This window comes from Anoplolepis gracilipes, chromosome 17, assembly GCF_047496725.1.
Source record: "Anoplolepis gracilipes chromosome 17, ASM4749672v1, whole genome shotgun sequence".
Lineage (NCBI taxonomy): Eukaryota > Metazoa > Arthropoda > Insecta > Hymenoptera > Formicidae > Anoplolepis > Anoplolepis gracilipes.
The window spans coordinates 8,723,637-8,736,177 of NC_132986.1; the positions used below are offsets into that span (position 1 = coordinate 8,723,637).

Consider the following 12,541-nt stretch of genomic DNA (forward strand, 5'->3'; position numbering starts at 1 on the left):
TACACAACAAATTTATTTTACAAAGAATTAAAATTCAGTAACCGCACAAAGAAGGAAAAAAAAAAAAAAAAAAAAAACCCGTTTGATTTTAAATATTCAGTACAGAAAAGGAGATTATTCGTCGATAGTGCGTAACGTAGTGTACATAATTCAAGCCGAGTAAATGACGCGCGTTTAAAAAAAAATCAAGTCGAAGGAAGACGCGAAGAGAAAGAAAGAAGGGATAACGAGGAAAGGTGCAAGAAGGAGAAAGAGATCAAGCGGTGTCGAAACCCCTCGGATTTCCACGGCTTCGCCGTCTCTTCAAATCCTCTTAAAGTCGTATTCCTTTGGCCTCGCCGGCCAAAGAGCGCCGGTGATAAACTCGAAACAGATAAATCCAATTTTCGAATGCGCCACCGATCTCGCGTATAAGAAGAGCGAAAAGAACGAAAGCGCAAGCTTTCACTTGATATTTTAATTTTCCGATAAGAGTTTTGAATTCTCTCTCCCACACATCTTTCATCGATACTCTTCGTGCCTACATTATCATTCTATCCGACGCGTGACTTGCCCCGGTTGGCTCATAAAGCACGAGGAGGAAATTAATGAAAATGTTTCCCGCTGCGAGAACGCGCAGCTTCCGGAATATCGTCGCTCGCAAGAGCGCTTGCTCGTGGTCTGACACAGCGAGACAAAACAGGGGGAAAGGAAAGGGAGAGAAACTCACCTCGCGAGGGCTTCCATATTGGTCATATTCGGATTGACCTTGAGACCTTGTTCGGCGCGAGCCTGCGCCTGCGCCTGCAGGTGATGCGGCAGACCGGCCGGTGACAGGATGGCGGTGTGTCCCGCACCTGGGTGTCCGCCGAGCTGCATGAACTGCATGTGGCTCAGGTGCGTGGGTGGGTGATTGTATCCATTCGCCAGAAGCGGTGACTTCTCCATTCTCGGTACGTCTGCAAATAAAATATACACGCGTGTTTGTGAGAGATCTCATACGATATTAAAGCGGAATATATTATGATTATTCACTCTGAGTTTCCGCGAAGAAGTTGCATAAATTCAATTACCGATCTTTCTCCGCCTCTCGTAGAGATAAGGGAGGGGAATCGAAAGGAAGATCCGTGAGACGAGAGAAGGATTGACCGGGAAACAGAACTGTGTATCCAGATTTCATCGGAATCGAATGAGACGTGTAGTTCCCGACCAGTCAAGGATAAAGAGCGCTTTTGCGGGCTTGATGGATCGCCGGCCGCTTAACCAAATATCAATCACAACATGCGGCGGCGCGTAGCTTTTGCATATAATCTACGCGTTGATTCGCGAACGTCCGCCAGCTAGGCCCGTGTGTTTGCACGACGCCTTAGCAAGCCACCGTGATGGATTCGCGAACGAATCCGTGGGACCCCGAGTAGATCGTCGACCTGGGGTTTCATCGCACAGTTATATATCGATGATTTTCCCTCTCACTTTCTCTCTCTCTCTCTCCTCATATCGGATTATTGCATATATTCGATATCGAATATGCGGCAGCGCGTCTGTATATTATTCTTCGCGGTTCGCCGCCATCCGGAATACTCGATTTTTCAAGACAAACGCGACCGACTCTTTCCCTTTCGCTTTCTCTCTCTCTCTCTCTCTCTCTCTCTCCCTTTTGTTAGTCGACAACGCGATAATGTATGCGTAGTCACGTTTTTTGATCGATGCCACGTACCTTCGACGCGTGTCTCTCGTTGCAGGGGAAACGCGCGAGAAGAACGCGCCACTATTTATTACACCAATGCCAACATATCGATATATTTTCCTCCTTAAATATATTTCGATATCGATATATAATCTTATGCATTGAGATATGAAATTCACTTCCGCGTTTAGATCACACATCGCGTTCAGATTTTGCGCCTGCAGCAACCTTCTCTCTCTCTCTCTCTCTCTCTCTCTTTCTCTCTGCATACATGCGTTTGAAACTTGTCGAGGCCATTCCTTTTCGCTCTCGGGCGAGGATGAAATTCTCGAATTCTTTCTTAAGTGGTCTCGCTCAAGTTCGACGGTACTGGAATGCTCGCGGCATATCCCGTCGCGATTTATTGCGTCTTTCTTTCTCGGAACCGTCATCCGCGTCGTCCTATGAAATATTAGATAAACGATACTGTTGTCATTCGGCCAATAGCCCAACGCGCCCTTTCGGGGTCCAAGCCATGCGCGAGAGAGAAGTAGAAGACGGAGACGGAAAGAAATGGGAAGGGGTATGGAATGAGTAGTGCCTATTCATTACAAATTATCTAAATGGCAGTGATTTCGGCGGACCGGCTGGCCGTTTGACGAGTAAGTGGTGGGTTCGCCGGTCCCAGTGACTGTCATTCCGCACCGGCCCCGGGCCAATTGGCAGCCGACGGCCAGCAGGCGACCGAGTCGCTCGACAACCACTGCGAGACCCGGCCCATGACCGGTCCTAAAATTGGACTTATTACAACTTATAGAGCGCGATTTGAACGCTCCGCTCAATAACATACATTATCCCCAATCCATATGATTTAATGAAATCTCTCTAAACTCGCCACTTAGCCTCAGTACCTTCTCGCGCAGTGCCCCTTTTTTTTATATCTGCCCTCACGCAGACTGGTATGTATGCGCGAAAGCGAACGAGATAGAATGGCGAGAGAGAGACGGAGAAACACCGAGATGCACGAGAAAAAGCGAGAGAGAAAGAGACGGTTGAGAAAAGCATCGAAGCATGTGTTTCGATCATTGTAAATACTTTAAAATACATGTTTCGCAATTTGATAGTCCCGACAATACGTATTTACCGAATCCACAATGCATGCAGCGTTTCGTGATCGATGAAGACGTTCCGTGATCCTCGACGCGTGACGCTACGCACAATCTCTCGCCTGTCTCTCTCGAAGAATACGCATTCCCTTCTTTTTAAAGGCGCGTCGAGATCTCGATCTCTTGTCTGCTTCAACGCGCTCCGCACCGTAATAAGCGAGCACTCTCTCTTTCTCTCTCTCTCTCTCTCTCTCTCTCTCTCTCTCTCTCTCTCTCTCTCTCTCTCTCTCTCTCTCTCTCTCTCGCTCGCGAACGAATGGACAAACAATATACTCCGGGATAGGCATTATGTCGCGTTAATAGTGAGAACTGTCGCTATTCTGAGAAAATCGTGCAAAAGGTCCGAAAAAGGAAGCGCTTTGGGCGGCTCGATCACCCTCTGGGTCGCTGGTCGCCGGGACCTTAAAAGCCAAATGCGAAAGACGATAAAACACAATTTGAGTTAAAGATTGCACTCCTATAACCTCCCGCCCCCTTGCCCCCGCGCAAACGAACGCGCCGCTACCTCCCCCCCCCCCCGGCCCCCTCCCAGAGGAGCTCTGATGAGGTGACAACCCATAATTATACAGACCGCTTTCTGTCTGGGGCTGACTGCGGTGGCATGCAGAGGAGAGGCCTCCATCATCCTCCTCCGTTCTTCTTCTTCTTCCTCTCCTCGCCGATGCCTCATCTTTCCCTCCTCCCTCTCCCCCGCTCTCATTTCCTCTTCTCTGTTCTTCTCCCTTCTCATCCGCGTCTCCTTCTTTCTGCGTTCCTTTCCATTTTCTTCTCCTTCTTCTTCTTCTTCTTCTTCTTCTTCTTCGTCTTCTTCTTCTTCTTCTTCGGTTTCTCATTCTCGAGTTGGTTCAGGAGGTTCCGGGCCTCAATCCTGACGCTTAATAGTGATACGTACGTTTTCTTCACGTGAGGAAGAGTCGAAGGTGGAGCGAGTCGAAGCGAAATGACGGTGGGGGAGGAGGCAGACTGACCGGAGTAGTCGCTTCCACCCGTGCCACGCCGTCCCGTGCCCGTAGGAGAAGAATAACTTCTGCTACTTCTTTCTTGGTGTTAATTACAAAACGCGAGAATAAATTGCCGGACTAAATGAGTGCCCGGTATCTCTCGTCGGTCTCGTCACGTCTTTTCCCTCGTCCTACGACTCGCCGCCGCCACGATGCGTCGGATATGAATGAAGGCTCAACAGCATACACGTATACACGTACATACAATGCGAATGGAATTTATTAAGCATCATACAATCGATTATTCTTGTCGCAATCATTATTACAAGTACAATCGTATACCATTTCAGTGCAATTTAAAAAATATATGTATACTCAATATGAGAAACCTCTAATATAGTAATATATTAATTTGTCATTAAAGTTAAATCGACGTACTCTGATATAAATGTATCAAGAACTAAAAAAACTAAATTCGCATAAATTTTATCTTAGCAATGTGAATGTTAGAGAACAATGTAATCAGTTTCGTCAATTAAATCGTCAAAAATATTTCTTTCCGAGACTTGCGCGCCGCGGGACTTGCACTCGTCGTTGCGGTTCTTTTCGTCTTCCAAACGGAGGATATCGCGCTTCTTTCGGTCGGCAAAGTACTGGCGAAAGAAGGGTCATGTGAAATTATTCGGAAAATATGCCCTTTGTGCCCGCCGTCCTCAACGCAACCGCTATTGTTCTTACCAAACGACGAAGAAATCTACCGAGGGCCACGCTTGCCCGAATTTGCCATAAGCGCGTGTTCGTGCTTAGGCACGTATATACATATGTTTACCCTCGACACCGACTCCCTCAAAACCCTTGGATTTAACCCTCGAACACCGACCCTCCGGCTATGGCCGATGACATCGCGACTCCACTCGAGTACCGACGAGCTGTTCTCTTCTGTTTGAAATTCAGTTCGCTCGTGTAGTCGCGAGCTCTGAATTTCGATTTCTCGCTCAATTAAAAGAGTACGTAAATAATCGCTGTCTATTTAAGCGTGCGAATCGTGCGAACGCAAGAATCTGGACCGATCGAAGATCAAAATCGAGTGCAACGGAAAGACGCGCGGTTGCTACGTACACATATGCAGCGGAATAACCAACATTGTTCCATCCAAGCGTGTATTGGTACATAAACACAAGACGGGAAACACAGTTTCGCGCAGGAGGAATCCGGTTTTTCAAGTAATCGAGAGTCGAAGCAAGCAAGCAACCAGCCAGCCAGGCCAGCAAGCAGGCGGGCAGCCATCGAGGTAGCTCCCAACGTCCGTCGAGTCTGGAAAGAACAGAGGAGAGAGTGGATGCCATGGGTATCCACACACCTCCTTGCTCCTCCTCCGCTTCGTTGTGTATTCCTCTTTCCTCGTTTTCCTGCTCTACACTATCTCTCTTAATCGATCGATCGGATAGTACGAAATGTCGAGATTGAAACGTATCTCGCGCGATACTAATAAGTAAACGCGTCTAAACGATCATCGAAATTAGTATTTTCTTACAAGATGTAGATGATTATTCCTGAAGAATTAATAAATATATTAATAATATACTTCTTTCAATCATTTATAGACATTTATAGATCTTTTTCGTCGTAAAAAACAACGCGAGAATATTAAGCTATAGTTTAGGTACAGGTATATGTAAATATTTACAAGTATGTATATAAAATTGTAATCCCAAGGGAATGGATAATAAAATAGAATATAATATAGAATAGAGTATTAAGATATAGACGAAACATCTTAGCTGACAGATGCGAGAAGATTATGAAGATTGTCGAAGAGAAGAGGAAGCAGAAGAAGCAACTAATTTTGTTCGCGGTATATATTGTAACGACAATAATGTACGAGAGAAGCCGCAAAACTTTTTTTTTTTTTTTTTTTTTTTTTTTTCTTTTCGAGTCCACTGCAAATCTTCGCATCGCAGCTTCATCGAGTCTTCCCTTCCTCCGACTGTCAGCTTTCTTCCCACTCTTCTCGCACGCAGCGGTCCAGTATTTGTTCTTCCAGCGTCTCTCCTCCGTTACGAGAGAAAATCATCCAAGGGCAGTAAACCCTTTGATATATAGTCGAAGGTTTTTAGAGTTCTGTCAGCCACGCCCACAATCAGCCTTAGTATTATTTACACTCCTCGTGCATCGTAGACGATCGTCTCCCTCGTCTTTCTCACTCTTTCTATCTGTAATTTTCTCTCTTTCTCTCTTTCTCTCTTTCCTTTTCTCTCTCATGTCTCTTCCACCTTACTGTCCAAGTTGGAACTAACGTCATCCTGCCCTCCACTCTTCTCCTCTTTGTCTTGATCACCGGCCTTTCGTCCACTTTTTAACGGTTTCCCCGACGTATTCTGTCGCTTTGTCTTCGGGCGCTCTGCATAATATAACAGTGCCAACCCGGAGGCCGTTGGGGGAATCTTGAATCTTCTTTTGTTCCTATTCTATTTACTCCCTCGCTCTCTCTCTCTCTCTCTCTCTGCGATCTCCGTCCTTTTGCCTCGTCCACCGTCTCTTCTCTCCTCTGGGAGGGCCGAGCCCTTCGATGAACGTACTCCGAATTTATAAAATTAGGTACGATCGCGCGGCTACGTCTTTCGCGAAATTATCTATCTCCGGCGAATATACTCTTCCTCCTCTCGATCGTACCCGCGGGGCCAGATTTCGGGTTTCGCTCCGCGTCTAAAAGCGCGCCCCGCGAAAAGAGGATCGGCCGGACCGAATATAAATCGGCGCATATTTTATACGACGCGAAATTTATCGGCCCAAGGAAACGAAAGACCTGAAATTTCGATGATCCGATTACCGACACCGTCCGAATATATATATATATATATATATACCCCGATTGATTTCGTCCGGTTGCCTATATATATAATGCAGCCGTTGTTCTCCGATTATGCACTCAGAACGCGACTCGATTCGTTTGTGGCGCGAGGCACAACTATTTTTTTGATCAATTTCCGTTTCTGTCTCGAAAGATAAGAGAGACGGGACTTGTTGTGTTGGCGCAGAATGACGGAGACAAACGGGCGAAACATTACGTTTCGAAATCGCTCCGGCCGTCACGAAAAATCGTATCCAAGCCTAATCTCAAAGGTAAATCTCTCCCGCGGGCTAATCAAAACTGAGGATCGAAACCGGGGCCCCGTGTTCCCGAACCATCTGCCCCTGCTGCCCGCCGGCCAGCGTTGCAATAGTCCGGCCCGGCTATCCGCGTGGCGAACGCTCGGTCGGTCTCAGCGGGGTCGATACTTTTCACGTGATCTCACAACATCGCTTAATCCTCTGCATAAACATTGTATTGTATTTCGCGCACAGGGGATGCTCCCATTATATCATATTTTGTTATTAATATCTTCTGACTGGATGAATTTCCCCTTCCCTTCCCAGAAGCTGGTACGGGCCACTTTTGTGCGTCGACAAGCATAAGGCTGTTGATAAAGACAGAAAGAGAGAGAGAGAGAGAGAGAGAGAGAGAGAGAGAGAGAGAGAGAGAGAAAGAGAGAGAAAGAGCATGGGATAGAACGAAAGAAAGAGAAAACTATATCAAAGGAAAGACGAAGAGCGAACGATACCGGTTTTTTCGATTGTACGATACCCGCCAGGTATTTTCATTATCCGCGATCTAGTCCGAAAAACATGGTCGGATTTGCGTAGAAACCAATCATTTATATCGATTATGTTTGTAAACCTTTTAATTTTGTATTTTTTTTTTTTTATTTATATAAATTTATTAATCTCACGTATGACGCAACATTCCAGATCAATAATAAAATGAATTATGATATTAAACTGAATTATCTCGATAAAAGATATGTTTCAATTATTGTTTTCATTATTGAGAAATCTGTCACGAACAAGGAATGTTGCAGAATTAGGTGCTCCTAGCCGCAGTAAAATCACGAACGTTCATAAACTTTTTACGGTGGCCAGGTTTATGTCCTTTGATGCGCCATGTGAGTCCAATTGTCGAGCGTTTTAAAGCCACGTGTGTCGCCGTTCGCCGTTCCGCTCGCGTGTAAACCCGTCCACTCTTCGGCGATATGTTCCGTCCGGACGCCGTTTATGCGATTATTAAAATAAAGATTAAGCCTGTGCCGTCGTTAAAACGACGCGCAATGTACGCGTGCGACGAACGTTTCTCGCAAGGAGATATCGTAATAAAAATCGCCATTTCCAGGTACGCGGACTAATTTGTAACTAATTTGGACGGTTGTTTTCACGCGTTTGTAACACTAGCGATACAAAACACGATACAAAACCATCATTTTTCGATCGTTCTCGAAAGACATTCGCCCAGGCCATACCGACCTTTTACGGTCGGAAAACAGCGGCCGGTGTCGGTTTTCATTTGCTCGCACCGTTATTTTTCTGTTAGCCCTCCCACACCCCGCGGTGGTTGCCTCTGGCCGGCCCTCTCTTTCTCTCTTTTTATTTCCCGCATCACGCGCGTTTGTTGGTCACGAGGGCCCGTACGAATTACACAGAAATATTCGCGCGCGGACAAAGCGGCCGGCTCGTTGATTCGCAAGTTAATTGAGCGGCGCGGCACACTCGTCGGCCTGCTAACGAGTAAATTGTTGACCACCACCACCATCACCACCACCACCACCACCACCACCACCATCATTCGGCCATCGCCATCACCAACCACCATCCGGGCCGGCGCAGCGCGAGACTGCGCGGAAATTGTACAGATTTTTGAACCAATTAGTCGCGGTTTTAATCAGGAAATTGCCGTCACTTTACCCAAAAAGCGTTTCACTTTCGCCGATCTCCTCTATTGGTATCAAATTCCCGCGGTTTCAAACACACAATACGCGATATCGGTGTAATATACCCTGTTGTCCCGTACACGAATCACATTAAAAATGATTTATAGATTTCAGAAAATGTGTTATTAACCAAAGAACAAGATAATCTTTCTCTAAAGAGCAAAAGAACTACAGAATATTTCAAATCTCGATAAATCTATGCGCAACAATGTGATTTAAAATAGCCCACAATTTAATAAAATATACGCAAGATGTACGATTATGATTTTTAAATGAATAAGCAACACTGAAGCCTCACAAATACCCTCGGGTCTTTATGAAATAAAAAGAACGATGAAGCAAAGCGCGACCGTCGTAATTAAGTCGTACTAAAATTCTGTCGTATTTCGCAAGAGTTTTGAGAGGCGGATTTTATGACTGCCCTCGCAGCTGGTGTACGCGACGCGTGTATATGCACGTGTCGTTCACTCGTGTTCACCGCGGTTGCTCCTTTTATTTTTTTCAAGCAATACTGACAAGTCAAAACATTGATGCAAATATGTTTCCCGCGACGAAATCGATATTTTTACAAGATACTACGACTCGCTATTTTTGCCAATTTTATCCACATTCTTTGCACCGTAAAAAAGAGCGAGATGTAATCAGACACGTGGCGCAATCTAATATCCATCTGTTTATATGACGGTCCTGCAGCCGCAGTTTTTGACACATGAGTTTGGGAAGCAGATGCTATGTATAGTGGATATTAATAATAATCCTTTTTTTCTCGTCACATGCAAAGAAACCTCTCTTTTTCTTTCGCTCTTTGTTCTTCTCTCTCTCTCTCTCTCTCTCTCTCTCTCTCTCTTTCTTGACTTTTTTGTCTTTGCTTGTTGATGTCTTCATTTGCGATACGATTATGCGCTGTCTTCCCTCACGATACAAAAAGCGATGAAACGCGAAAATTCTCGACGCGATTGATTTACGGTCATGCGATGCACGATAAAGCTGTAATGGCTGTTACAAAAATGAAGAGAAAATTTAAATATGCTAGTGTTTTTGTTACTTCACATCGGTTACCTGACGCTTTCTTTACATTTCTCTGCGCAGCCTCCACTTTGCGACCGTTTTTTCGCCACGCCGTGCACGCTAGTTCGTCTACTTGTTTCCTCTCGTAAAAAACAATCAAGCGCGGCCGTGCCGGGCCAACACAGTAAACCTTGATTGTAACTAATGAGAGGTAGAAAATCGACCGAAACGGCCTCTGGAGATGCAGAGGCAAAAATAATAGATCCATTGAGATTATATCGCACGACTCTCTCTCTCTCTCTTTCCCCAGTCATTTCATTCGCTTATGCATTAATATCGAGAACCTTACAGTTAATATTTACAGTAGCAATTAATAATTTAATAATAAAATTTCATTAAATTGAATGAAATTGAGCAAGTAAATTTTTTTCGCTAAAAAATTAAGTTTGAAAATATAATTATTTTTTCTTCGAAATAATAATATCGTTGATATTCTCAATAAAAATTCTTTTGCATCCGAGAACTTGAATATTCCGTGCGCCATTAAAGAACATAAAAATATTATACTCTGCAGAGTATGTAATTTTTAATTGCAGAGTATAATATTTTTGTATTCTTTAATGACTCACGGAATATTCATGTACCCAAAACATTTCGATAAAACAAAAATTATTTTGCAGAAAAAATTAATAACACACACACACACTTCAATAAGTTACAATAAGCGGTTCCCCTATTCGTTAATTACTTCGCGTAGCTACTTGATCAATTGGTTAACCACAACTTTGTGACTTTGATAATCCGCGGTCAGGAGGATTGAATACAAATCTTGTGGGTTATATGTATAACACACGTTATATAATACATATATACACATATATCCTTCCGTCAACAGTTGTAATATGCTACTCTTGCGATATATTTAACGTTCTTTTTTTTTGTTCCCGAAAGTATATATGGTGATTTTAGATTTTTTTTTTTCTGGCATATAAAACAATTTTCTTCATAAATATTACATGAGGAAAGATAGGATGTGGAATCTTCATTTGATAATTAATACGAAATATAACTACATGTAAAAAAGATGGCCAGTTTTAATAACGTAATCGCGACTATTTTAAACATTAACTTGTAATTACCAAGTAAATTAGTAATAATAACGCTAGTTATTAAGTTCTTCATCAACCAATGATAACACCTAATTATAAATATACAAGTACCACCGCCATAGAGAAAGGAATACCCGTTCATAGTAATCTATTCTCGTTATCAAACCATCAACAAAACATAACTGCTCATTAAGTACTCATGCCTGCCGACAGCAATTAAAATCTTACATATGCACGACTCCCGGAAATGCGTAAAGCAATTTACGAGCGGGAGTTCTTACAGCTAAAAACGGAAGACGCAGAAGTGCATTATTTCGATCGTTGTTGACTCTAAAAATCCACGCTACATATTTTTCTAAAGTACTTTCATTCCATTACCAGCAATTGGAAATATCACGTCGCTTAATGATCGATTCGCAAAGTAGAATGAGAATTTAGGAACGAGGGGAATCTTGACGCGATTACTGTTTTGAGCGTGAAAATTGTCGCGGACGCGACAATCAACGAGAGCTTTCGGGATGGTCGACGCATGATATTGAAACGATGTCGGGTCACTATTAGCCGGATTTTATTGGTACACGAGCCAGCCGTGTGCCGGCTGACCTACGACCGCTAACAGTTAATCAATGCTTTTATGAGCATTCGCTTGGCAGTACACCGTCGTTTCAAGCCGCGGCCCGTCCAGCCGAACCCACCCGCCCAACCGACCAACCAACCACCCATCCATCCAGCCACCCAACGAGCGCGACACGCTCTCCACTCTCTCTCTCTCTCTCTCTCTCTCTCTCTCTCTCTCTCTCTCTTTTTTTGCATGTGTGTGTGTGTGTGTGTGTGTGTGTATCCCATGCTCTTCGAGCAGCTATCTGAAATTTATGTTGCCACCACACACCGAAGCGCCGCTATCCGTAAACGTTAAACGACCAAACGATTACACTGGTCGACACAATGTATTAGTTATAATGCGCGAGCATTGCCGATAAAGTTCATCGAGTTCATGGTACGATTACACGTACATTTACAATGTTATATCTGACGAGTGCTCTTGAGGAGAAATCGAAATTATTTATTAACGACAAATTCGGTTATATTTAAGCTAATGTTCGTCGAAACCGGCCGGATAATTGACTTAGCTCGCGCGCTAATAAACAATTCGATATATGCATTAGGTCATGTAATATAAATTACGCCGGGTCAATTTGATTAATGATACCCCCGCGATTGATGCATTAAACGATTAGGGCGGAATTCCGTTAATTAATTAATTTTAAAAATTATAAATCTATATCATTTGAAAAAAAGTGTTTGATTTAAAAATAAATATGACTGATGGGCTCGCAATCTCATCTCATCTCATCACGACGCGCACGCGGCGCGAAACAGCCGCTTTCGAAACCCTCACCTTCGTCGTCTCTCTCTCTCTCTCTCTCTCTCTCCTTCTCCTACAGCCCATCTATGGTTATTTATTTTTCTCATCGCTTTTAATTTCGTAGAGATAACACACGCGTATCGGATGCGATGGGGGTTCTCGCGCGCGTATACGCTCCTACAATGTCGATCCATTGTGCTCTCGAATGCGTGTTTCGCTTCCGTTATCGCGGATCAGAGATCTCGCTTATTGAGTTTATTAATTGCGTTATACGAAAAGCGTCGCGATTCATCGCGCAAAATTGAAAAAAATCATTCGTCCGCCAAATTTCCTTTCTCTGCATCTTTCTCGTACATATAATATATTTCATCTTACGCAATTATCACAATTAGGAAAGACGTATAATTTTTATCTTTACAAGTTGTCTCTCTCGCAAGAGCGCATTCATATCATATATACCGATGGTGTATATTCCAGGTGAACAGATCGAGCGCAATCGGGCAG

The 12,541-nt window shown here is 43.9% G+C and overlaps 1 protein-coding gene across 6 annotated transcripts in view; it reads right to left on the reverse strand.

The window, feature by feature from the left end:
• The window catches only part of Dac (dachshund family transcription factor), a 188,733-nt gene that overhangs the window by 95,462 nt on the left and 80,730 nt on the right, over positions 1–12,541 (reverse strand). For all 6 annotated transcript variants that reach the window (XM_072910044.1, XM_072910043.1, XM_072910042.1 and 3 more), the window contains one exon: positions 710–938. In XM_072910044.1, coding sequence (XP_072766145.1) covers positions 710–938 — 229 coding nt within the window. The remainder of the gene's footprint in view (positions 1–709; positions 939–12,541) is intronic.